Source organism: Setaria italica, chromosome V (genome assembly GCF_000263155.2).
Source record: "Setaria italica strain Yugu1 chromosome V, Setaria_italica_v2.0, whole genome shotgun sequence".
NCBI classification, from domain to species: Eukaryota; Viridiplantae; Streptophyta; class Magnoliopsida; order Poales; family Poaceae; genus Setaria; species Setaria italica.
Genome location: NC_028454.1, coordinates 40069292 through 40095594, shown reverse-complemented (window position 1 = coordinate 40095594; position 26303 = coordinate 40069292). Strand labels below are relative to the sequence as shown.

At 46.0% G+C, this 26303-nt stretch overlaps 3 protein-coding genes across 5 annotated transcripts; all 3 read left to right on the top strand.

Annotated features, from left to right (window-relative positions):
• Positions 1-228: 228 nt before the first annotated feature.
• On the top strand, positions 229-4513 carry LOC101771248 (probable serine/threonine-protein kinase PBL1). 2 transcript variants are annotated; one of them, XM_004970336.2, is made up of 5 exons: positions 229-466; positions 1350-1997; positions 2811-3068; positions 3200-3316; positions 3597-4513. In XM_004970336.2, exons 2-5 carry the CDS (start codon positions 1350-1352, stop codon positions 4215-4217), a joined length of 1644 nt encoding a protein of 547 aa, XP_004970393.1. In that variant the 5' UTR covers positions 229-466; the 3' UTR covers positions 4218-4513. The 2 variants fall into 2 exon arrangements, with proteins under 2 accessions (XP_004970393.1, XP_004970392.1); XM_004970335.2 differs by having other exon boundaries at positions 1330-1997.
• A 7715-nt stretch (positions 4514-12228) lies between these two features.
• On the top strand, positions 12229-16103 carry LOC101770863 (probable LRR receptor-like serine/threonine-protein kinase IRK). The gene is made up of 2 exons (XM_004970334.3): positions 12229-13792; positions 14250-16103. The coding sequence occupies exons 1-2, from the start codon at positions 12420-12422 to the stop codon at positions 15715-15717; spliced, it is 2841 nt and encodes a 946-aa protein (XP_004970391.1). The 5' UTR covers positions 12229-12419; the 3' UTR covers positions 15718-16103.
• A 3612-nt stretch (positions 16104-19715) lies between these two features.
• Positions 19716-25521, top strand: LOC101770448 (methionine--tRNA ligase, cytoplasmic). Of its 2 annotated transcripts, none has more exons than XM_004970333.3 (12): positions 19716-19856; positions 20813-20893; positions 20984-21154; positions 21572-21637; positions 22250-22318; positions 22675-22791; positions 23197-23417; positions 23511-23601; positions 23712-23780; positions 24405-24496; positions 24926-24989; positions 25196-25521. In XM_004970333.3, the coding sequence occupies exons 1-12, from the start codon at positions 19779-19781 to the stop codon at positions 25298-25300; spliced, it is 1224 nt and encodes a 407-aa protein (XP_004970390.1). In that variant the 5' UTR covers positions 19716-19778; the 3' UTR covers positions 25301-25521. The 2 variants fall into 2 exon arrangements, with proteins under 2 accessions (XP_004970390.1, XP_022683001.1); XM_022827266.1 differs by lacking the exon at positions 19716-19856 and adding an exon at positions 20594-20612.
• Positions 25522-26303: the final 782 nt, after the last annotated feature.

Sequence of the window (26303 nt, the reverse complement as noted above, 5' to 3'; positions counted from 1 at the left end):
GGAGCGAGAAAGAGAAAATAATATTACTCAAAGACATCTCCATGATGGAAGATAATTTCTATAGATGATTTCTTATGCCATGAAACCGGCGTCGGTTCTTCTATTGGGAGTGCCCTCGCTCACAACAAACCCTTATGGCGTAGGAGGGGATCCGTGAAAAAGCGTCATTAACAGGGTGGAATATAAAATGCAGCCTCGGAGTTGCTATCGCAATACCTCTCTACCTTTGACCAGTGCCGCTTCTTGGTGCTACTCCTCGCCCTCTCTCTCCAACCTCCATTTACTTTTCTCGCCCTCATTTCCCCCTATATCTCGCTCCCTACCATTTGCTTTCCTCTCCGGCTCCCCCTTCCCATTCCCGTCCTCCGCTCCTAGATGCCAATCCCTACCTGAGCAGCGAGCGAATCTCACCCCGTCCCATTCGCAGGTGCCACCGTGCAAGAGGTGTTCCAGTTCCGCTGCCGAGGTTCGTGCTCAGGCGCCTGCGCCATTTCCCGTCTGTTCTTCTGCTTTGTTCGTCATCTCGAATTGTTAGCTGTTTTTTTTGGCGGTGTTTTGAGCTCGTTCTTCGCCGGGCCAGCTTGGATCTTCTCCTCGTCTGGCTAATCTCGCGCCATTTAGTTCTTACGTGCTGCGACTTCATCCGGACATCTGCTGTCCAGCACCTCGCATTATAGATTTCGCGGAATGGGAGCTTTGGATTTGGGCGTATAAGCTCCGGGTGACCATTTGGATGGTATGGGGGCCGTTCCAAGCGCATACAGGCCAAGTTCCGGGGTTTGGGTCGAGTCATTCTCGGTTGGTAGAGTCAATTGCTTAGTTGTGCACGAACGCTTATTTTAGTTGGTCGCTTGACCGGAATTACTAGTTTGGTTTGAGTAGGTGAGAGTTCGACTATTCAATCCCATCGGTCCTAATGCGGGAGTGGTTGCGCGCACGCGCAGTTTCTGCGAAATTGAGCTGCAGACCAATGTTTAGAAATTGAATGAATGATGCGCATGCAGACCAGTGCTAGAAATTACCTGCCAGTTGTTGTAGTATGTTTGGTTGCGTCTGGATAGATAGGTGAAATTACTCTGCAAGGAGAAATGTCTTTGGTACTTTGCTGGTTATGGTTTCATGGTTGGATTATTCAACTGAGAGATTTGTTTCTGCAAGATTTTGACACCTTCTGCACCGTCTGTTGTTTAGGATTTAGCTTCAGTAGACGCGGTACATGATACGTGACGCTAGTTTTGTGTTGATATTGACTAAGCACCACAATGTAATACGGATCTGCATAATTTTTGCAATATGTGCCAACTCTTCGTTTTTTTTGGATTCATGCAGAAATTTTCCCTGTCGTACAGATGATGGGTTGCTTCACTGCTCTCAGATCCAAGAAGAAGAAAGGCCCTCTAGATAATCCTCTTGTTCCAAGCAAGAAATCTATTGATGCAAGGGAAAGTACGTCCTCTAGACTTCCGGAGCCCGAAGTTCATGTGCCATCCTTGCAATCAGCTCCTCCTAGTTTTAGAAACAGGGCTAAGATCTCCCAGTCAGCAAATAAAGTTTCTAACAGCAGAGCTCGCGTGTTGTCTGCTCCATCAACCCTTATTGTGGTTGATCAGTTTGGCTTTCCATACGCTGAATACAAAGATCAAGATGACTCCAGGGATAAGGAAGGTTCAACAAAGGGGCACCGCTTTTCAAATCCTTTGCCCCTTCCTCTTCCTTCACCGGAAGGACATTCTTTGAGGAATTTCGGTAGCTTCAAAGCCAGCAACGTAAGTGGGCCACTGGAGATATCTGGCCCTCTCCCACTACCTCTAGAGAAATATATTGGACTTAGAATCTTCTCTTATGAGGAGGTTTCATCTGCTTGCCAGTGGTTTTCTAGCGATCAGTGTGTTTCAGAAACACTTGGTTCAACATCATATAAGGCAACCTTCAGGGATGACTTTAGTGGTACGAAGACCACTGAAGCAACGGTAGCTCGATTACTACCCTCCACTCAGGTACCCGTTCTCATTTTAGTTAGGCATTTTCTTAGATGCTGTTGACATTCTTCTTTTGGTGTGAAAATTTCTTTTAAGGCCAATTTCAGCCATGAAACATGTCCCAGCTTGCTATGATAGTCAGCTAGCCGACAGAGATGTCTGGCATTTGATGACATAGTTTGATACTGCCCGAACCCGAACATAGCATTCAGTAATTTTGCAGCATTTATTATTCTGTTAAGAATATGAAGCCATGCTAGAGTATGAGACTCATTTTATTGGCGTGTGATCAAGTGCCTATTCTTCTGACATATGCTATGTTGTCCCCATAATAAATATTCCAATGCTATTCAAGACTGCAGCAGATGTGGGGTTAGGTAACATGTTTTTTGAAGCAGACATTTGTGTGATCTTGTTTCTACTATTTACAGCAAGATGCTTCCTGTACACTTTTGCATTTCATCTTTATCTTGTCTCCAGACAGTTGTTATGTTGCCCCATTGATGTTTATTTTTGGTATTAGAGATTTCATGCCTTCCATTGCACGTGGTTTATTAAGTGTAATCCTCCACGATGTAGAAACTTTTGGTCGAATAACCACTCCTAGGCAAAGCCATTGTCTGCCTCAGACAATATTTTGGTGTAAATGTAGATACTACCCTTTAATGGTGGATAGAATTTAAAATTCTATATGACGAATTGAATATCATTACCATTTTATGATAGGCTGATGTGTCAATCAAGTTTATTGTATTATCCTAAAGTGGTATTCACAATCTATCTCATTATTGTGCTGATGCAAAATATTTACATATTGTTTATCACGTGCAGAGTTTGAAGGAGTTTAAAACACAAGTGAACACATTAGCATCGCTTGAGCATCCCAATTTATGTAAGCTAATCGGCTATTATGCAAAAGAAGATTCTAATGGAAGGATGTTGGTCTATGAGCGGCTTCATCATGGCAGCTTAGATAAGCTATTATTTGGAAGACCTGATGGTCGTTTCATGGACTGGTCTAAACGTTTGAAGGTTGCCCTTGGTGCTGCTAGAGGTCTAGCTTTCTTACATGATGAAGGACCATTTCAGGTGAGCGCTCCTTGATTTATTGTTTTATAGGACATTACACAAAAAAATTGGTTTTAATTTTCTTTTGTTTTCAAGCACCTTCTCTTGTTCCGTTGGCTTTAACTTGTATTTGTATTTCCTTTTGTTTTCAGGCCATGTACAGTGAGTTTTCAACTTCAAACATCCAAATAGATAAAGATTTCACTGCTAAGCTTTCAGGATATGGTTGTGCTGGCTTCAACACAGAGGAGATATCTAATGCACCTGTGGTATGTTCTTTTCCTAGTGTAGAAGTTTAATATTATCCCTTGAGTGGCAGCACAACTCATGTTCTCATGTCATATCCTTCCATTGGTTCCAATAGTATGCTCAGCAATATCTATTTCTTTACTCAGTTTGCATGGGTTCTCTCACAACTTTTTACTTTGTTATAAGAAACATTGGTTGAAGTTAACAAACATACAATATTGTGAGATAAAACTAGCTGCATTATTCCTATTTAGTGATCGATACCATATTGCTCATTGGAATTTTGTTTTTTTTTTTCAGTCTGCAGCACACCTTTCGGTGGAGACCTTGGCGAAAGGTTTACTCACTCCCAAGAGCAATGTGTGGAGCTTTGGAGTTGTGTTACTGGAGCTAATAACTGGAAGAAAGAATCTTGATGTCAGTTCCTCCAAAGAAGAACGCAATATCGTCAAGTGGAGTAGGCCTTTCCTTACTGATGATAGTCGCCTATCCCTGATCATGGACTCACGAATAAAAGGGCGCTTTCCTACCAAGGCTGCTCGGATAGTAGCAGACATCATTCTGAAATGCTTGCATAATGATCCTTCAGAGAGGCCAACGATGAGGGATGTTGTGGAGGCCCTAACAGGGGTCCAGGAAATAAAGGTTCCGTGCCGATATCCTCTGCAAGAGCCATCTGCTGCACCAAGAAAAAGGATGTTAAAATCTACATCCCTCAATGGAATTGTGCCCCAGCATCCTGTTATAACCTTCTCTCCATCGCCACCTTCACATAACCAACCCTTGATCTCGCCAAGGTCATCCACATCTGCTTTGCTTCATCCAAGGACATGCTATTCTACTCTGGATGATCCCAGGGTAAGCTCTATCAGGAAAACACCTCCCCCCATCATGCGTAGGTCTAGCGTGGAAGGCTTTTGATTGTCCATATTGTTCTTTTATTTCCTTTTCTTCGATTTATTTGTTTCTTTGTTAGCCTAGTGATTTTTAGTGCTATGTGCTGTATTGTAAGACCAAGTGGCCTTATGTAATGCCCTTGAGTAATAACTAAGTAGAGCAGGGTGAATTGTAAATAGGACCAGGTTGTAGATACCTTTTTGTGCTCTAATTGGTTGGAAGCAGCGTGCTGAGTGGGCCTTGTAACCTCATTATGCAATAAACTCGTGCTACCCGGTTTCTGTTCGCCGGTACGCCAAAAATTTCAGCAGTTTTTCTTTGGGCGCCAAGTGTTGGGTGCCTAGTGTCGTCGCTTGTCGGCAAGCACTTGTGTAATCGAGTGCCTCCATCCACATGACGATCTCATGTGGCATGTTGCTGCTGGTACAAGGAAACTGTTCATGACATCTGTTTCAGTAGTTAGAGGTGTTGAATTCCTGTCTGCGGGAAGCTTGTTTTAATCTTTCGTCGCAATTGTTGACTCTGACCAGCCTGATTGCTTCTTTGCCTGAAGCTTCTCAGGTCATACATATGGCGTGCTTGTCGTTCCGTTGCATTCTTGATTTCTCTGTCAAATCCCACGTTTCCGAAATGTCTTATTCTAAAATGGAACGGGCTTGGTGGTGTGTAGTTGTAGTTTACGATGTTGTAACCGTAGGCAGTGCATATTTGGTTTATCGTCATTGGCATCTTGCAGTGAACTGACTGTTTTGTGGACCATGGCTCGACAATTTCCGTTGATGGTTCGCACGATGGCTGCAGAGTCACAGCAATTTCCGTATTCAACTGCACGGCAGAGGGATTAGTCCATCAGCAGATTTTGTTTGGCTTGTCTCTGTGTCCTTTTCGCCTGGGACGGTGGGACCGGTAGGGTGGGTGAAAATTTCTCTCCAGTTTCATGTTCTTCACCGAATGACACAATCTGCCAGCCGGTTGGTGGGTCTGTGCTCTTTTTGACTGGTTTTGATTTTGCCTACCGGGGATGTGAATGACCAGAACTAACCGTGATTTGATTCTGTGAATCTGGAGTACGTGACTGGGAGCGAAAATGGCCGGATCCGTCGTCAGAGCTGCGCAAATACGACTGATCTTCCAAGTTCCAACCGAAGCCTTCGGTGACCTAGCAGTGTCGCTTTCTCGCCTTTCCCCCTTTGCCGGCGAGGTTGCTGCGAAGGACATGGAAAGGTCCCCGTTCCGTCCTTCAATGCCATCATTCGGTCCCGGTGAACCAGATCAGCTGCCTGTAATGTAATGGTCGTCGGGTCGATCAGGGCAGGACAGGCGGGGTTAGATTAGATTAGATCCGTCCAACTGTACCACTGCGCGTGTGACGACCACGTATCGGCATCACTTCCTTTTGCTTCCAAAAAAAAGTTGTGAAGCTGCCTTAGCCGCCGTCCGCCGGGGCCGGCTGCCGCCAGGAGGTCACGCCCACGCCATCCGTGGTGCCGCAGTCGCAAGCAGAACGAACGCACCACCGAGATCAGAGCTCAGGGCGACCCACGCCGGTCGCCGGGATGAGGTGCCACCGGGCGTCGGCTCTCGCTGCAGACTCCGGGTGCGCCGCCAGGCCACGGCACGACACAAAGGCCCAGCAGCCAATTCCCCACCGGCCCACTAATTCAAACAGCGCAAAACCTAAACCGGGTTTGGAGAAATTCTCCCCAATCCAAGCCAGAGCCGCAGCGGAAGCACCACGCAAATTATCGGATCCTCCTGTACTCTAAAAAAAAATCTTCAAATCTACTACTATCATTCGAGCACTGAGATCGAAGCGGAGGAAACGCCTGGACCTCTCCGATCTGCTTCCTCGTAGCGTTGGGGTCACGCTCCAGAATCTGTCGGCCGTGGTGGCCATGTCCGCCTGGATCCACCGCCCCGCTGAGAATTCCGGTATTTCCCGCATTAAATTTGCCCTAGATCGAAGGGTTCTCTCGGATCACTTGTGCTGTTAGCTGAACTGTTGCATCTCCTAGGATGATGCTTCCCCAATCCCAGCACAGCAGCCAGCAGAGGCGCCTCCACCACAGCCCTCTGCTCGGAAGGGTACTCGCTTCGAATCATATCTATATATTTTTTTCGAACGATAATCGTATTTATAGTTGCTTAGTATTCTTAGATTGTGCTGGCAAAATTACCCATGAAGTGTGCAAAACTGCAAATCCAACTTCGAGGGCTACTGCCCAGGCCTGAAGTTGTTTGGGCTGGATACAATGTTGGTCATATTGTTTTGTAGCACTCAAATTAGTGGGCGCCATTGGCAAACGGGCTGATCGTTTCTAAGCGCCATAAATATGACTGTAGTTGTTCTGGTTTGCACAGCTATTGCACCTGTTTTGGTTATGTGAAAGCCAATGTCAAATTGAAAAAGGGATAATCTAGCATGCATGCTAGTCATCTGTGTTGACACTTCATTTGTTGGCTAATGGCCACCAACAAATATATCACTGACCCACTGTTGTTGTTCTATATATCCAGATTTTCAAGCAATTAACTGGTTTTAGTGTGAGCAAGTATGCTACTGGAAGCATCAGGCATCACTAACTGAAGTTACATGCTTTGGCGGTGCAGAGTGCAAACTGCTCTCTACTACTTGTTCTCTGTTCATTTTGTTTCAGACTATTCATTTTGTTTCAGAACTGATACATGCTAGTATTTATTGGAGCTTTATGAAAATCTGCAATATGCATTGGTCACAAGTTATATGCTCATCAACAGTTGCTTAGTTTGATTGATACATGTCTAATAGCTTTGTTATCCTTTCTTATTTGGACTTTTAGCAATGATTATTTAAAAAATGCACTGTTTTGAATTGACTGTTTCCTCTTGGATTCCTAAGCTTCAGATTGTAAGGTTCTTCAATCTTCATGCTATCTTTGTGGCTTTACCGTATGTCCGTATCAGGCCCTACAGTACTGCCATTGAAGTACACTTTATGTCTCAGTCCAAGCAGATCTCTTATGTGATACTGATTAATCTGTACCTTCCTGAACCTGAACATAGTCTGTTCCATGGGGAACCAGCTTGTCTGGGAAATCACTCTGAAGACTATACTAAGTTAAAACCAACCGCATTTCTTATGTAAGTTTTGAACCTTTTTTACCGTATTAACCAAGATATTGCAGAATCGAACTCAATACTGTTATTTCTGGTTCTTGGTTTAGTATGCCAATGGGACCTACTTCGATTATTCTCTCTTACTCTGTTATAGATGTGTGCTCCGATCCATATGTGTTTGCAAAACTTGCGGTAGTTATATATGATACTGTCGCTTGGGGAGGTGTTGGGAAGCAGCTCTGGTTCCTACTCTGTAGGTCAGGTCAGCACTGCCCACTGGTCCACTGGTCCACACATTCCTTTTCCTTTTTCCTTTATGTCTCTTTGCCCCTAACATGATGCTCCGACCCCTGCTGTCCTGCTTTTGGGCAATATAATTGTCACTATCCCTATCTATGTTTTTGGTCATTGACTCATTAGGTCATACTGAAGCTTTTTCAACCTATATGTGCATGCAAAGGGATTTGTGGTTCAATTCACATCATTGTTGTTTATTTAACCAAATTTTGCATTTGCACTTTCCATTTATCATAGAACTAGACATTTGAACTAAGACGTGGATAATTTTTTTCAAATGTTTTAACTCTCAATATTATCAATTTAAAACTTCTCTGTTTGGTGCAACCTTTTGGTATTAAGAACTATTGTAATTGATAATGGGTTCTGTTTTGCATAGCCTGCTATATTTTTTTAACTTCGAGATCTGCATTTTCATGCCATCATGTCCTTTAGGCATGGTGACTGGTGGGTGCTCAAGTGTTTCTCTCTTCTCATGATGTCTGGCCGTCTATAGACTTCCCCTGATATGAGCTGTTGGCAACAACAACTCTCTGAGCATCGGTTGCGCCACGACAAGCTATATGCATATCAAATGTTCCTGACCATATCTATTTCGTTTGACATTTTCATATCATTAGCGATACAGCATTTTACCAACTGCTGGGACATTTTGAGGATCTAAGATAAGATTTGTGAAGAGTGGATTTGTCTGTAATATACTTTATAGTAGTAGGTAGTCTTCTTGTGGCTAGCATGTTCTTTCTTGTAGTAAAGAATAGGATGTACAGTTAGGAGGGCAATTATTCTACATGCTCAATTGTCATTTGGCTGGCACTGGCAGTTTACTAGCCATTAGCTTGCTACCTTGCTTGAAGTTGGTTCGCACTAGTCAAGTATACTCTCCAATCTCCAACATTAATTCCCTTAAGCGTGATCTGGAAAGTTGCTTGGCTCATGATTTGATGCTTCTGACCCCTGTTTTCTGCAGGTGCGACCGAGCCCTCTCTTTGGAGAGGATTCTGGTTTAACTTGCTTCAATGAAGATGTTACTTGGCTGGAGAAAGAAGATGCCAAAGGTGCAATCTCTCACAATGCTGTTGATTTGCTTTTGTTCCTGATTTAATCGTGGTAAGAACGGCAGGAACAGATAGGCCTTTTGCTGTCAAAGGCTCGAAGCTAACAGAAATCGTTATTTTCTACTTTTGTATGATGCGAGGAATTCGGGGCAGGTAAACCACGTACACGGATGTGAGTTTTACACTTTGACGTTGGTCTTATACGCCGTACATAAAGGTTATTGAAGAAAACATGTACACATTGAATTTTTTCACGTGGTCACGCTTCTCACACCTTCTGCCCTCTAACCTCGGGACTTCATCTTCATTTTGAGCTGAGCGCTTAGCCTCGAGTCTTCACCCGCGTCCCGAACCGAGTGCCCAGCCTCGAGGCTTCTGATTCGTAGAGTCTTGTCGAAAGACCTTAACCTAGAGTGGCTCCCTTCTGAGTGTCATCCTTGAGCAAGGAATACAAGTATGAAAGCTCGGCGTTCGGGTAAGATTCTGAACACTCGAGAGTTAACCCACTTGGTGTTAGTTTTTGCCGTTGTCAATATTACCCTCGAGTCATTCCAGGAGCAGAGGCGCTGCGCGGTTACGAGGTTTAACATTCGAGATGCCTTCTCAGAGCGTGCGAAGTTAAAAAAGGGGTTCTGCTTTCCTTGCTACCGACGTGCAACTTGCGAGGTTAAACTTGGAACCCCGTATGGCGTACAACTCGGTTAAAAATTTCTCACGACTACGACTGACGTTCGAGGATAACTGTCTTTTTGGCCATCCAGACACTTGATATTCCAAGTGGTAAGAATGCCGTGCTGTGCTCAGAAAGCAAATCAAACCTTTTTTATTTACAAGAAGAGGACCATATATATCCTTTTCTATTTGTTAATTTTACTTGCTGTCTTATAGGGAAAAGAAAACAAATGCAAGTTCATTTGTGCGCAAACATAGTAGCACATCTTAAATTAAAGTGCAAACTTTTCAGATCTTGCTCCATACCTTTGATTCGAATTCCCTGTGAAAAAGAATGTGGGTGCTACCAATTTCCTCAATGACTCACATTTTCTGAAAGAATTGACTGGGTCTTCCAAATTTGGGCAAACACTATCAGTCACCTAACAAAGTGCCCAAACAAATCTGCAGTTCTGCACTTGCCACCTCTCCGCGCAAAGTAGCTACAGGGCACAGTTAGTGTTCTGTAAAGCCAATTAGTAGAAAATCTGCTGTTTACAGTAGCATAGTTTAAAGCAAGGTGACAGAGCCTGCTATTGAATCATTCTTTGCATAAAGCTACAGGCATCTGCATGTGGGTGTGGATCTCAGAAGGTAACTTGTGCACAAAGACTAATTGAGACTGCATTATGAGAGACATCAGTGACACAGGCAGCCTGTGGGGGACACCATCAGCAAGCCTGCATGATTCTCCCCTCACCGCAAAGCATTCCGGTTTGCACTCCTGCCCCGCTTATTATATACTGCCTTTCTCATGCTCCTTGTATAGTTGTATCTTAGTCCCTTGCATAACCTATGGTACAGTTGCAATAAGCCAACAACAAGCCGTATCTTGGATCCACATGTCAGTAACATAGTATTATTGTGTATTCCATTAAGTATAGTATACTCTACGCTGAATGCCAATTAACCGTCATTGGCTCAATCACTTTGTTTACTTATATATTCCCCATATAAAATTTACAATGGCATTGCAAGGAATCTGATCTCACTTGCATACTGTGTATTTTAAACTTGGCTGCCCGTATCACCGAGTGGTTGGATGTATGGCGGTAAATTTTGAATTTTTCAAATAGTTGCCCTCGTCCTTGGCTCACCAACCGGGCCGGGGCGTGGGTAACCGGGCATACTGTCCCCGTGCTGCGACGCCACCCCTTTCCTATGCTGCTCCAGATCGCAATAAGTTCACATTAAATGGCCCCTGTTCTGAACAAAAGCGGCCGGTGTAAATGAAAGTTGTTGCGGGGCATTGAATACAAGCAACCTTCAGACACTGCTGACAAGCGTAGTAGGCCTGGAATCATAAACTTTGGCAAATTTCTGACGCATACTTTTGTTTTGAACTACCATAAACATGGTTAATTGCTTGGTCGCATAAACTTCATAGGTAAACTGGCACCAAAATTTAAGTAGTACTCCGGTTAATTCAGTCAGAATTCAACTTTTTGATCCACCGTTATTGTTCCTTTTCTCTGGCGATCAGCCTTGCAAATTTTTATTCAACTGTTGCTCCGTATTTGCCTTGAATATAGCTGGATCACAGCAGATCCAAATGTATGCCTGCTGCTGTATGCAGTGCACTGTCACTAGGATAAACTTAACAATCAATGAGAGATTGCGATGCACTTCACACAATAATAGCATACCATGATATACCAATAATAAAAAATAGAGTACCATGCTTACCAAAAATAGGTAAATACCAGTAAATCCACTCCAGCTAAGAGAAATTAAATGCAAATAAATGAACATCCTGGCACGCTGCTGCTGCACCGTTAACTATGACGGTGGTAGCGAACAAGCGACGCCACGCACGTGATCGAAAATTTTCGAACGGCCGAGCTACACGATCCTGCCAATCCACGTACAATACCATTGCAAAGAGATGCATAACCGCTTGGGGAAAGTTATACTGTACGCGAGTGTTTTTGTTGCTCTCCCCAATCTAAAGCAACAGGGAGCTTCTCCCTCGCCTCCGGCGACCTCTATGGCGAGGTTAGTGGTGGGGATTGGGGTGCTTAGGGTTTAGGGTTGGGTTGGGTTGGGTTGAGGTTGGGGTTGGGGTTGAGGTTGGGATTGCTGGAATTTGCAGGGCCTAAGGGAAGGTCGGGGGTGGCAAGCTGGCCCGGCGGAGGTGGTGGGCGCGGGGGCGGTGAGGCCGGTGGTTGGGCTAGGTCAGGGCGGGAGCAACGACAGTTACGACGGCCGCGGTGGGAGGTGGTGCCGGGGTGGGTAGGGAGGAGGTTGTCGCGGGCGCGGTAGGGTCTCGCCAGACCTCCGCACCGGCGGTGACCGTCTGGGTGGCGGTGGGGGAGGTAGAAGAAGGAAGACTTGCTTACCGGCTGGAGGAAGAGACAAGCAGGGCGGCGGGGGCAAACGACGACTCTAGGAGTGGATGGCGAGGAGGGGGAAGCGAGAAGGGAGGGGCGGTGGAGGAAGCGGGCCACGTCGACGTCGGGGACAGCGTCGCGCGAGGTGGAGGGCAGCAGCGGTGGGGCGGTAGGGCGGCGGAGGTCGGGGAGAGCTGGGAGAAGGATGATGGAGACTGCGCTTGCGCGAGTGGATGGACAGGGAAGAGGTGGGGGAGGTAAAAAGATGTTGGGTCGAGCTGAACGGTTCGTTTTAGATCAAGGGTCAGAAATTTGAGGGTGAGAGCAAAAATCCTTGCCCCCCTTTTCTAATCGTTGACCCCCTTTTTCAAACCTACGAATTTTCATAATTTTCTGGTCGATTTCGTTGCTGTGGATATTGTTTTTGCCTGAAATGCTAAATATTTCCAAAAAAAAATATATGTCCTCGTAGACAAAAGCGGATTGAAGTGTGGAAGCAGATCATTTTGTCCATTCCTATTTGTTCTATACTCGTGCACATTAATAGCACAAGGGGGGCCTCCTCTCCTACTCGCTTCCCCTCTGGCTCTCCGCTCTCTCGGTCTCTCTCCACGCCCTCCGCCGCGCCTGCACCTGCACTACCCCCAGTTCTCCCATCACTGCTCCCGCAAATGGGCAGAGCGCCGCTGTGATCCCTCCACCCTCCTCGCCCTCCTCCTGCCCGCCGCGTCGCAATGGCCGCCGCCTGCCCGCCCCTGCTCCTCGCCGCGCTGCTCCTCGCGGCGGCCGCGGCGACGAGCGCGCTCACCGACGACGTGCTCGCGCTGGTGGTCTTCAAGACGGGCGTCTCGGACCCGTCGGGCCGCCTGGCGACGTGGACCGAGGACGACGACCGCCCCTGCTCCTGGCCGGGCGTCGGCTGCGACGCGCGCACGGGCCGCGTCACCTCGCTCTCGCTCCCGGCGGCGTCGCTCTCCGGCCGCCTCCCGCCCGCGCTGCTCCGCCTCGACGCGCTCCTCTCCCTCGCGCTCCCGCGCAACAACCTCTCCGGCCCCGTGCTCCCAAACCTCCTCGCCGCGCTCCCGCGGCTCCGCTCCCTCGACCTCTCCTCCAACCGCCTCGCCGCGCCCGTCCCCGCCCAGCTCTTCGCCCAATGCCGCTACATCCGCGCCATCTCCCTCGCGCACAATCAGCTCTCTGGCTACATCCCGCCCGCCGTCACGTCCTGCGCCTCGCTCGTCTCCCTCAACCTCTCGTCCAACCGCCTCGCCGGGCCCATCCCCGACGGCCTCTGGTCGCTGCCTTCGCTCCGCTCTCTCGACCTCTCCGGCAACGAGCTCTCCGGGAGTGTGCCTGGCGGATTCCCCCGGAGCAGCTCGCTACGGCAGGTGGATTTGAGCCGCAACCTCCTCGCCGGGGAGATACCAGCGGATGTCGGCGAGGCGGCGCTGCTCAAGTCACTGGATTTTGGGCATAACTTGTTCACGGGCGGTCTGCCGGAGTCGCTCCGGAGGCTGACCGGGCTGCAATTCCTTGGCGCCGGCGGCAATGCGCTTGCAGGGGAGCTGCCGGCGTGGATCGGCGAAATGCGGGCCCTGGAGCGGCTCGACTTGTCTGGCAACCGATTCGCCGGCGACATTTCCTACACCATCGCCAACTGCAAGAACCTTGTGGAGGTCGACCTGAGCCGTAATGCGCTCACCGGCGAGCTTCCCTGGTGGGTGTTCGGCCTGCCGCTGCAGCGCGTCTCGGTGGCCGGCAACCAGCTGCACGGGTGGGTCAAGGTGCCCGAGGACGCTGCAATGGCGCTTCGTGTGCTTGACCTGTCGAGGAACGCGTTCTCCGGCGAGATCCCGTCGCGGATCACTGCCTTTGCGGGCTTGCAGTCACTGAACCTGTCCTCGAATTCCTTGTCGGGGCAGCTGCCGGCCGGCATTGGTGGGATGAGGCTCCTCGAGGTGCTCGACGTGAGCGCTAACCGACTTGACGGAACCGTGCCGCCGGAGATTGGCGGCGCGGTGGCGCTCCGGGACCTCCGGATGGGGAGGAATTCGCTCACGGGAGGCATCCCCGCACAGATTGGGAACTGTAGCTCCCTCGTTGCACTGTAAGTAAATTCTTGTTTAATCTCCTTGAATTTTTACTCATATCCTGGAATGAATTTCGACGTCATTGCGATTGCTTGTGTGTGAAGTTGACTAGGCCTATTTTTGCTTTCTTGACTGCTTTGATAGATTCCGGTTTCCTAGGTTGCAGAGACGTTGTAGAAAGTGATGTAGGACAGTGATGTCGTATTTTCTGTTTGGAACCCCAAACCGCAAATTATGGGTCTGTGTTTGTCACTATGTTTGCTCGCATCCCAGTGTCCCCGGTCATCATCTTTTTTATCTGGATACACTCAAAACTGAAGTCAAAGGTCTACATCAGCAGGATTTGGAACACTCGTTACTACTATAGCTAACTGTTCAGATCAATTCAATCTCAGTGATTACTACTGCATTTAGTTACGACGGAGTATTCGAAATCGTTTTAAACTGATACAGAGCTGTGCTCTTCCAATGCAGGGATTTGTCACACAATAGCCTCACGGGGCCTATTCCTAGCACCATGGGCAACTTGACCAGTCTCCAGGTGGTCAATCTCTCTCAGAACAAGCTGAACGGAACCCTACCAGTGGAGCTATCAAATCTGCCTAGCCTCCACATCTTTGACGTCTCCCACAACATGCTGACAGGGGATCTGCCAAATAGCCGCTTCTTTAACAACATCCCTGACTCCTTCGTCATGGACAATTCTGGTCTTTGTAGCTCACGGAAGAATGATTCATGCAGTGCTGTTATGCCAAAGCCGATTGTGCTCAATCCCAACTCCTCATCAAATCCCTCATCGCAGGCTACATCGAGTGCACCTAGCAACAAGCATCACAAGAAAATCATACTGAGCATTTCCACCCTCATTGCCATTGCGGGTGGGGCTGCCATTGCTATCGGAGTGATCACCATATCTGTGCTCAACCGCCGTGTCCGTGCCCGTGCTGCTGCCTCCCGCTCAGCACCTGCTACTGCATTGTCTGATGATTACCTTAGCCAGTCCCCGGAGAATGATGCTAGCTCCGGTAAGCTAGTCATGTTTGGTAAGGGCAGCCCTGAGTTCAGCGCCGGTGGGCATGCATTGTTGAATAAGGATTGTGAGCTTGGGCGTGGAGGCTTTGGTGCAGTCTACAAGACAGTTCTCAGAGATGGACAGCCGGTAGCCATCAAGAAGCTTACTGTCTCTAGCTTGGTCAAGTCGAAGGATGATTTCGAGCGGCAAGTAAAGATGCTTAGCAAGGTGCGGCACCACAATATTGTTGCGCTCAGAGGCTTTTACTGGACTTCATCCTTGCAGCTTCTCATCTATGATTACCTGCCAGGAGGAAATTTGCATAAACAGCTGCATGAGTGCACTGAAGATAATTCACTTTCCTGGATGGAGAGGTTTGATATCATCCTTGGTGTTGCCAGAGGGCTGACATACTTGCACCAGCATGGGATCATCCATTACAATCTCAAGTCAAGCAATGTGCTGCTGGATAGCAATGGCGAGCCAAAGGTGGGTGACTATGGCCTCGCCAAGCTGCTGCCGATGCTGGACCGGTACGTGCTGAGCAGTAAGATACAGAGCTCACTTGGGTACATGGCCCCAGAATTCGCATGCAAGACGGTGAAGATCACCGAGAAGTGCGACGTCTACGGCTTTGGTGTGCTTGTGCTGGAGGTCTTGACAGGCAGGAGGCCCGTCGAGTACTTGGAAGACGACGTCGTTGTGCTATGTGATCTAGTCAGAAGCACGCTGGAGGAAGGCAGACCGGAAGACTGCATCGACCCGCGGCTATGCGGCGAGTTCCCCATGGACGAGGCCCTGCCGATCATCAAGCTGGGCCTCGTCTGCACCTCGCAGGTGCCATCGAACCGGCCTGACATGGGCGAGGTGGTGAGCATACTCGAGCTGGTGAGGAGTCCTCAGGATAGTGCGGAGGAGGAGCTGGTTTGAGGCACTACCTGGGATCTCTGTTCTAAATTCTAATTCGCCTTGAGCTTTTTTCTTTTTTGTTTTGTCTGAGATGCATATATGATTGCCCGGTGGGGAAGAAAGGAGCAGAGGGGGTGCGGTGCAGAGGGTGGAATGCTTGTAATGTGTTCAAAGTTTTAGGGATGCAAGTCTTTGTGTTGCTTCTCTGGAAATTCTTTTGTTCCTTGGTTGGAAGAGTTCTTAGCTCGTGTAGGTATTGACTCGATGCGATGCAAGTCAGGTTTGGGTGATAACTCGGCTTAACCAGGTGACTGATGTTCTTGGGCAGCTCTGCTGCTGATAGTGTGACTTTGTTTGACGGATGTAATTGCTCCGCATTTCTTCCTTTGAAAGCTGTCTACTTGCTCTGTTCCCTCTTACTAATTTTTTAACTTACACTGTACAGTGATAGACCACTAATCAATTTTGAGTAGTGGAACAAACCGGAAGCAGTCCATTCTTCAGGCCGTGTTTAGTTTCCAAATTGGAAGTGGCAAAGTTTGCATTTTGTCATAAATACGCAACTGTAGTATTTCGTTTGTATTTGTGAATTATTGTCCAAACATTGACTAATTAGGCTCAAAAGATTTGTCTCGCAAGGTACAATAAACCGTGCAATTAGTTTTTAATTTCGTCTACATTTAGTACTACCATAAGTTTGATGTAATGGAAAATCTTCTTTTTGCATAGTGTTAAAGTTGAGAAAAAGGGGAACTAAGGCCTCACTCTATTCTTATGTGAACAAGAGTCGATACAGGAACGTCCCCTGCCCTTTCTGAAGCTTCCAAAAGAGTCTGGCGATCATCAGTGGCAACTGCGCCCGCCGGCGCCACCAGTCTTCACCGCGGGAATTGAATGGCCTTGGTCAAAAATTTAAGGCAGCACCTACCCTTTGTTTTCCTCCTCCACCTCCACGCCGTGCAATAATTCCAGCAGCACCGCAACAGGCAGCATTCACCTCGCTGCTGCCCAGGCCGGCGCTGATCTGATCTCCTCCGCTCGCGAGGAGTAAACAAAGGCCCAAGCGCAAAGGCCTCGGGCAGCACTCATCGGGTCAGGGCTGCCGACCGACCGAGTGGGGGAGCCGGGGATCTGTTGCCTTTTTCGCCATGGAGCACACCACCTTTCCACCGCGGCACGGCACCCGCCAATTTTCGAATCGCCAGGTAGGAGGGCTGCCCAGACAACAGAATCATGGAGCGACAAACAGTAAGGTCAAGCACCCTTTTGGCCCTCCATTTCGTATGGTCGATCGAGTACCAAACAAAGGATCCATCTACCTGTTCTTGAGATCATTTTGAACATCGTAGCAGGAGGTCCGCGTACTGATAGCTCAAGGGTGTGGATGTGATGATGGTGAAGATTCAAATAAGTAGGGTATGTAGGAGTATAGCCGAAGCATGTCATGTCGAGCGAATAGGTGTAATCACGTTTCGCTTTAATCACGGGGAATTGAGTGCTCCGATGTCCTGTTTGGCGGGTTCAGCATTCCTAGCTCGTGCTGTCTACAGAAAGGTTGGGAGTGTAGCGTGGAGTATAGAGCATTGCTTTTGATTCACTCGAAAGCAACGTCCGCAGGCTATTGATTGGAAGCGAGCTATAGAAATGCCACCGCATCGTCCTCTCTCTGTTTTTTTTTATGATGAAACAGGGGTCGCCACCTACTAATTATATATTTATAATTATAGCGGAAAAAAGAGTTACAGTCGAGCTTTAAGAAACATGAAAGAAACAAAGAAAATCATCAAAACTATACAAGCTGGTCTAGCCATTGATGACATTACAAGGGCACGATCTTGCTTTGCTCTAAGGATAACTAGAGCAAACTCCTCCTTGAAAACTCTTTTTTTTTTTCCCTACATCAACTTTTGGACTGTGTAAATAAACTGTTTATCTTGCAGTAGCTGAAGGTTGGTTACAGTAGTGAAGCTTGGGCTGGTCTGCTTGCACTGTGCCACACTGCCACTGTGTGTGAGACAAGCAGTGTCAGTGGTCGGAGGCTCGGAGCGGATCGTGGTTTAGCGCTGCGCCGTGGGGATCGCCGGCCAGTTTTTGTCGCGTTGCTGTTGCGAAGATCCGGAGCGGAAATTGATTCGAATCTCGTGCATCCGCACCCATGCGACTGGAGTAACCTTCAAGAGATTTGACTCGTACACCACTCCCACCGCCCGGCTACGTGCTTCTCCTAGAGAGAAATTTGTACTACTCCCCGAAGCCGTAGGCCCGTAGTCCGTCCTCCGATGACGCTGTCCCAGCGTGTCCCGTACCGTTACGAACCTAGTAGCGCCTTATTTTTGCTAGCTCGTTTGTTTAATCTTTCTACCTACGGGCTACGGATGCTCAACTCAAGCATGCATGCTGCCCTGCGCTCACGTTACATGGTTGACCAGCTGTGGACTAGATTATACTACTACAGCACTAGCAATTCTACTCTATCTGAGCCCGTCATTTTGTCAAAAGAAACTCTACATGAGCGGCGTGCGAACGGACAAGACCTGCCTCGCTCGTATGCAGGCCCGTCGTGCTCGTGCGCCGCGGGAGAACGGTCGTAACCTGAGAGAAATAGACCAAGACCAACGGCGCCCTGATTCCGCCTCGCGCCCCCCGTCTGTTTCGCGCGCCTCGACCGACGACCGTTGCCGACGGCGCAGGGCGCTAGTACGTGCTAGCCGGCAATGCACGGCAACTGGACGTTGGTGTCTGCGGCGGAGGCCGATCCAGCAGACTGCTGTTCAGGTCGCCCAAACGTGACGCGTACCGCGTACCCAGGAGTCCCTGCGCTCGCTCCCCCACTGACGCACGTGCTCTTCCTCGCTTCGACGGGAATCCATCGCGCGCTGGAATGGCGACTTGGCGAGGCACCAACCGCGGCCTAGGGCTCTGGGCCTCATTTATGGCGCCTAGGCTGTATGCCCGGCGAGGACATGCACTGGTGGGAACATTTATGGCGCCCCGGCCCTGCCGGCGTCCAGGGTCGACAGTCGTCACTGCCGCGGCCGAGGCCCTACCACATGCCCGCGTGTAGCCGTCGCGTCTCGACCACGACTGGACAGACACGGCTTCACCTCACCAGTCACCGGTAGCGATTGGCGATGGAGAGATGCTGAGATGGGTGGGCTCTGCTCGACCTGCCTCTGCATGCATGATCTGAACAGAACTTCCCATGCGTCGCCGAGCACGCGGCGCCACTGTGCTCCGGAGCAGTCTGCGTCGGCGCGCAGGGGCAGGTGAACAGGCCTCAGCAAGGAGATCAAGCTATGGACGGAAGGGCCGGAGGAACTGTTGATCGTTGAACCGACCGACGACGATGGCGCTGGCGTCGTTTTCACGTCGATGTTGGGAGCCCGGACGGATGGCATCATCGCCGCGTGCCCTCGTTCCGGGCCGAAGCGCGCGAGCTGCGCCCATGTGCGGAGAGCATCGCGTCCCTTGGCCGTGTACTTTGCCCACCAGCGCATTAGATTCTCGCGTCAGATTGTCAACCACCTCCCCCAACAGGCGGCACAGCACACTGTGCTTCGGGAGTCGAGACGAGAGCGTGAGCTTGTCGTCGTCGTAGCTTCGTTTGACTTGGTTTATTTTGTTATTGATGGGCGTTTCCATAGCATCTCCGGTTTCGGAGGAAAGCGTCGACGTACACAGGCCGCTACCACCTGCCAGCTGTACAAGCTCCAGCGGACACATTAAAAATTACTACAGGCTCAGGCAATGCACGTTTCCTTTTCTATTCTCTTTTCAGTGACACACGATTATTAACATGGCCCATAATCCATCACACATACTTTGGTACAGCCGAAATAAGAAGAAGCCCGATCTATATCGGAAAACAACGTCACGGCCCACACATATCGGTTCAAGCTATAGAACCCCAAGCCCACGCACGGAAGCGAGCTCAATACGGCCCAAACGCAAAGGCCTGGAGGAGGAGGGTTAGCACTTAGCAGCCCACTGGCGAGTGGTGACCAGACCCTAAAGGCCTAAACCATCCCTCCCTCTTCTCCACTTTCTCCAACCCGTCGCCGTGCTCGAGACTCCGCGTGCTAATGGCGGCGGCGGCGGACCTCACGGTGGCCAAGCGGGCCATGGCCTACGCGCTCTGCAAGCACCTCAACGTCGATCCCGTAAGCGTCCTACATCCATCTGGTAGATTTTGGCTGCTCTGAAGCGAATCATGCGATAGAGTTCTGTAGTGCTCGCTGCTTAGGTTTTGTAGCCTTTTTTTTATAATAAAAAATACTATCTGGTCCGTGCTGAGATTTGCGGATGCAGATTTGCTGTGCTTTAGGCGTGGTGTAGCTCACCAAAAGTTTTACCTGAGTAGTCTCGTCGGTTAGATTTCGTTTATTATAACAGTTTCAAATATCGTATCTGTAATTGCTCCAGCGTTTGTGGGAGTGTGGGCATGTGCGCGCCCAATGTTGACAATTGCACAAATCAGGAATTGACCTTATGGGTGTGCTGTCGATTAATCGTGCTGCAATTGAAATTTTAGCAAGTAAATGAAGGGACGGTGCGTGAGTTGAACAGACTGGTTAGCTGCAATGTTTGGTCTGCTGTTTGCAACACATATAGAACATGGTATAGTTTAGTCACATGGTCACATGCAGATGAAGCTTCAAATGGTGAATTCCCACTTGCGGAATTTTCATTACTTGCTATTTCAGTTCTTTATGCCTCACGGTAGATGATGATAATGCTTTACCCTTATCTCTCATATGGATACCTGCTCATGCTTTGGTGCAGTGCTATCTTGTTAAATTTGTTTGTACATTGGGTCTAAAAAAATTGTTTGCTTAACTTTTGTATTCTAGATGTTCATAAACCGCTGACTTGTCTGCTGCACAATGCACAGCATTTATGGTGAGCAATGATTTATGGTGAGCAATGATTTTGTTTTGTTTCGATATACTGTGGTGTAACTCTATAAGCATATACTTATTGTTCTTCGTGCTTGTGTTGTGCTTGTTTATTTGAATAAACTTTGCCTAGTTTTAAATAAAAAAACTTAATTTGTGCAGGTTGGTTATTTTGTCTGGAAGTTGTTACTAACTTTAAACTTCTTTTCTTAATTGTACAGAGCACTGTATCCAATACGAGTATTGAAGAAAGTGATATTGCAAGCCTGTTTTCACATATTGTGAACTCATCTCAGGATGAGGTACTGACCTATTCTGGGTTCCATATACCAAACCCACTTGCTAGATGCTACTGCATATGTAACATGTCTTCCTTTTCTTTGTTTATGTAGGTGATGAAGTGGGTAAAATTTTCCAGTGATTTTGCTGGGAGTGATGGAAAACAGCATGCACTGCTTGATAATCTGAATAAGGATTTGTCCCAGAAGTCTGTACTACTGGGTGATGGTCTTAAACCATCAGTTGCTGATATTGTCGTGTTTGCTGCTGTTCAAGCTTTCGTGGTATGATGATGTAGCATTACCAGTTTGTGCAATGATAGCATTTTGCCATTTTTTATTCTCCCTCTCATATACTACTAAAACTGAGATGTTCTTAACATGTTCTAGTCTTTGGTCGGTATAATTTGGTAGAAGTAATTAGAGACAACTCTACTAGTGCTCTTTTTATGTTGCCAACCCACCAACCTTCTTGCTTTATGAATCGCAAAAAGTTTGACGGCACATATTCTCAAGTCATGAAAACACCTATTTTTGTAACTGGGTGAGGATTAGTGCTTCTTTTTCCTTAGTGCACGCTGTAAGGTTTAGTTTGAAATATTACATGTTTTGATGGGTGCTATTTTGTGCCTTTGTTCTTGTATCTTATCTTAAATAAATATTATAAATTATTTAAAATTTTAGTTGCCTTACTTGTTTCAGAGTCGTGTCAGCGACAGCAAGTTGCAGAAATTTCCTCATGTATTGCGGTGGATGGACTACATTCAGGTCTAAGATGAACATTTTTATTTATTTATGCTAACTTCTATCTGTTGTCCATATGAAATACTACTCTTCTGTAGAAGAAAGGATCAATTGAATGTAAATCTTCTTGTCATGGTTCCATGTGTTTTGCTCAGCTTTAGAATTTCTTTTCAACTCAGAGTTGAAAATGAGGCCTACATTTTTCTTCAAGTCACTGGACCCTACGGTGGTATCCTTGGAACGTGACTATTCTAGACTATTAACTTATCATTTCTGAGATGCCTCATCTCACCTCCAACAATATTTGAAATTGAAAATAGCCAGATTTGTAATACAGTGATGTTGTCCGATATTCAAAATTGATTACACATTTCATAATCAACTAATGCTTCGTTATATCAAGTACACAAGTGCAGTGTTTGTCTGCTATGATATTATCTTCACAATCTCTTACAAAACGTTGCAGCTTATTTCTATTAATATACTAGTGCCTTTATGCTGATGGAAGCCTCTTGTTGTGTTTTTACAAAAACTGGCATCTGTAATTAAAAGGATGCTCATTGATACTATCTTTCATTTTACTCTCTGGTAGCACTCAATGATGGTGTCTCATGTTAATCTTTATTTCTGATGCAGAACATTGTTGATTTTGGTACAACTTTGCAAAAGATAAATGTGGCCAAGTCTGTCTTTGTTCCACCTTGTGTAAGTAATTTTTTTTGGGTGTGCTGGAAATGTTATACTATTGAATTTCTTTACCATATCAGATTTCAAATCCAACTGGAAATTTATGGAACTCTGTTTACATGCTGTTCATGGTATTTGAAATTTACCTGTTTGGTATGGTAGGTTATGTACCTTATGGTAGGTTATGTACCTTCTCATACTGAGTTTGATACAACTTTACTTCGATGCTACTATGGTGCTGGTAAAAGATCTGCAGAGAAATGCTAAGATGATAACCTGACATGTCTTGTTTTGGTCATCTTCAAAACATTCTTCAGAAAAAGGTTGGTTTAGGATCACTGAAGTAATTGTACCTTTCATTTTCTGTTTGGCAGCATCCAAAGAAAGCTGATAAAGGAGACACTGAATCAAGTTCAAAGAAAGCCGTTTCAGGACAGAAGATTGCTGACAAGTCAAATGGAAGTGCTGACTCCAAGAAACCCGTAGGGGAGGTAGTTTGTTCTGCCATTAGACATTCTCGCTAGTTGTCACTTTTATCAGATCTTCTTGATCAGTACTTCTGGGGAACCATTTGCAGCCTCATGCTACTGTTAATATTTGTTTTTATAAAATTTTTCTGGCATCTCATCTCTTCCTACAGTTTCTTGCCTCGGTATTGCATATTTAAATCCATTGCATCTTTGTGATTATGTTATTACATGTACAATGTATCACAAAGTTTGATGGGCTGTAAATGTGTTACTCTTATTGTTTTGTACTAGTTTATATGGCATGTTTAGTCATTTACAGCTTTTTGAATAGCATTGCTGATTTCATGTTCGTTTATTGAGACTACTTTCTTGTACAAGTTGTCCTTTTTTGATAAGTTTGTAATTTCCTTTCTTGGTTGACTTTAGACTAAGGCTTCAGACAATAAGGAAACAAAACCTTCTGCTGCAAAAGACAACAAAACCTCTGGTGAGAAAAAGAAAGATAAGTCTGCAGGGAAAACAGCAGAGAAAGCTTCAGAGAAAGCTCCAGAGAAAACTGCAGACAAGGATTCAGAGTGCAATATCAGTATCCTGAACATACAGGTTGGCCTTATCCGGAAAGCATGGAAGCACCCATCTGCTGACAGGTGCTGTATTTTCACACTTTCATCATGCTTTGGATTTTTCTCAAAGCTTCTGTTCTAGCATTCAATCTAACATTCAGATTGATAATTGAGCAGCCTTTTGGTTGAGGAGATAGATTTGGGAGATGGTAATGTGCGTCAAGTTGTCAGTGGTCTTGCAAAGTACTGTAGCCCAGATGATCTTACTGTGAGTAGTTAGCAGCAAGAAAGAACTCAAGTTGTTTTCAAACATTTTTGCTTTCTGAAGTTGTTTGTGGTTCTGTATTATGCAAAAACACCTGACACTTCCCCATTCAGAATCGGCACGTTGTCTTGATCACAAATGTGAAGCCTGGGAAGCTGAGGGATGTCATGTCTGCTGGATTGGTATGTCCTATTATCTGTTAACCATTTGTGTAGCTCAGCAAACAACTGAAAATGTGGTTGTCTGTAAAGGTCGAAAAAAAAGATCCATAGGTTTATCAAAACTTCCCAAAATACCCTCCATTTGAAATTACAATTTACAACACATATTTTGCCATACACACAAACCAATAAACGATTCAAAATGACTAACTTACCCCTCATTACTGTCTAAAAAACTATTTAATGCATGCATGTAAGCATTTAAAGTTAAGAGTGGAGCAGTTATTAGGGCAAATAGGGAACCACACATTTTGCATTAGTATATGAAATAAGCCTTATATTGATGAACAAAATAAATGCCTAATAATGTTAAATAGAGGGAGTACCATGAAGGAATGCAAGCTTCAAACAAGTCTTACTGTTTGCTGTGGCGTAACACAAGAAATAGGTAACATAATGGTGTTACACTTTTCACTGAAGAAAATAACAAACAACTTTTGTAAATGTTTATTCTGATTTCAAATGCTCTTGTCAGCAAAGTAGTACCATAGAACTATAGTTTCTTAACTCCTGGTTCAAACTGCAACTTTTGTTGTTGAGGAGGTTTTATTGAGATATTCTTTTTGGTATTAATCTTCTGCCCAGGTTCTGTGCGCTTCAACTGAAGATCATACCGCTGTGGAGCCTTTGATTCCTCCAGAAGGAGCCAAGATTGGAGAGCGCATTTCATTTGCTGGGTAAGAATTTTGTCTTATAGTTATAAATGGTATATATTCTATTTAAAGGCTCACTTGTGCAGTTCTATAGAGCATTTATTCTGTGTAGTGCCCCAATTTGTAATCATGAATATGTTAGTCAAGTTGTACGAACTTAGTTTGAACTTTCAAGCGTAACCTAAATGAAGTCATGGATCAGTTTTCTTTGCCATTTTAGGAAAGGAATGCCACAAGTCAGCTTGATTGACATTTTTATTTGGGTGCACGGGGTCCTGTAGAATAAGGATTTTGCATGCTTGTGCTTACTTCTGAAATTAATATAGCTTATTTTCAAATTTATTCGGGTTTTATTTCTGCGGCTACACTTTGTACTGGCCTGCATTTTAAGCAATGGTCTTGTTTACTAGTTATTTTTATATAGTGTTTGATTAAATTATTTTTCACATGTAGGTTCGATGGAAAGCCTGAAGATGTTCTAAATCCAAAGAAAAAGCAGCTGGACAAGATTACCCCGGTATGATTTTAGCAATGTCCTATTTGATATGACGTTCCATCACTTGTCATAATTGGATGTTCTTGGCTACCATAACATACTCCATCATCAGATACTGATAATTTGAATACCATGTTTGTTAATATTTGCTGAATGACGTTGTCTATTTATTCAGATGAAGTGTGAGCCTATCACTAAGCACTAACTTCATTGTATCATGCATCCAGCATCTTCGTACCGACGAGAATGGAATTGCAACATTCAAAGGGATACCCTTTACTACATCAGCTGGTCCATGCAGATCTTCTATTCGCAACGGCAACGTTAAGTGAGGAGCTTGTTAGGAACGCTGATTGCATACATTGATGTTATAGAACAGATGTCAGGTGGCTGTATCATTTTTGCCTTACGTCTTGTTTTGCCCGTGCTAAATTCCATCAGAAGCAATTCTCTACCAGTGGCTGTGCACAGAGTTTTTGAAGTTTTTATGTATACAATCACACAAAAATTAAATGTCCTTCAGGTTCGGTTCTGTGTTGGGCTAATTTTCTTCCAGGTTGTGTCCATTAAACAAAGGTACCCTAATTGCGGATGAAGATATTACAGGTGACTCTTGTGAGGAAAATTAGAACCAATACCTTGCTTGGTTGGAGAGTGAGCATGAGACAGCATCGATGTCTTTCTTGTGGAAGCTCCTTTTGCGTGTGGCTGCGTGTCGCACCGTAGCAGTTTTGCCAGCGGCAATGTGTGTTCGGAATCTGTTTCTTTGCTGCACGGGCACGGTTGTGGCACATTGGGCACCACCTCGAGAAGTTATGGCAATTGTGATGTTTCTGTACAAGGAATATGAAAAATTCTCAAGATCTATTCTGTGAAAAAACCGTCGTTTTCTTTTCTTTGACCAAAAGGTACAAATGAAGTATACGACTGTTATCTTTTGACCCCTAAAGTTTAGCCCCGATGCTAGCTAGATTTTGTTTATGAAAGTGGCCTACTTACTCCCTCCATCATCCTAAAAGGAATAAGGAATACTTCCTCCATCCTAAAAGAATAAGGAATAGAACCCTCGCTTCCCGATAAATCAACCAATTTTAAATTTAACTAAATTTATACAAAATAGTACTAACATTTAAGGTACAAAATAAATATTAATAGATTAATCATGTAATATATTTTCATTCTAAATCTATTTGGAGACGTGAGTGTTAGTATTTTTTTTATAAATTTGGTCAAACTCAAACTATTTGACTTCTCGCGAAGCAAGAGTTGCATTTTTTTTTTACGGAAGGAGTAGGTTTCTCAGTCTTCAGATTTGCTATTTGCTAGACTGTGATA

Bases quoted from the DNA above. Each gene is read 5' to 3' on its own strand.
- LOC101771248 (XM_004970336.2), top strand. From the start codon at position 1,350: ATGATGGGTTGCTTCACTGCTCTCAGATCCAAGAAGAAGAAAGGCCCT. The intron at 1,998-2,810 runs GTACCCGTTCTC...TATCACGTGCAG, and splicing joins GATTACTACCCTCCACTCAG to AGTTTGAAGGAGTTTAAAAC. The intron at 3,317-3,596 runs GTATGTTCTTTT...TTTTTTTTTCAG, and splicing joins AGATATCTAATGCACCTGTG to TCTGCAGCACACCTTTCGGT.
- LOC101770863 (XM_004970334.3), top strand. From the start codon at position 12,420: ATGGCCGCCGCCTGCCCGCCCCTGCTCCTCGCCGCGCTGCTCCTCGCG. The intron at 13,793-14,249 runs GTAAGTAAATTC...CTTCCAATGCAG, and splicing joins TGTAGCTCCCTCGTTGCACT to GGATTTGTCACACAATAGCC.
- LOC101770448 (XM_004970333.3), top strand. From the start codon at position 19,779: ATGGCGGCGGCGGCGGACCTCACGGTGGCCAAGCGGGCCATGGCCTAC. The intron at 20,894-20,983 runs GTACTGACCTAT...TTGTTTATGTAG, and splicing joins TGAACTCATCTCAGGATGAG to GTGATGAAGTGGGTAAAATT. The intron at 23,418-23,510 runs GTGCTGTATTTT...ATAATTGAGCAG, and splicing joins AAGCACCCATCTGCTGACAG to CCTTTTGGTTGAGGAGATAG.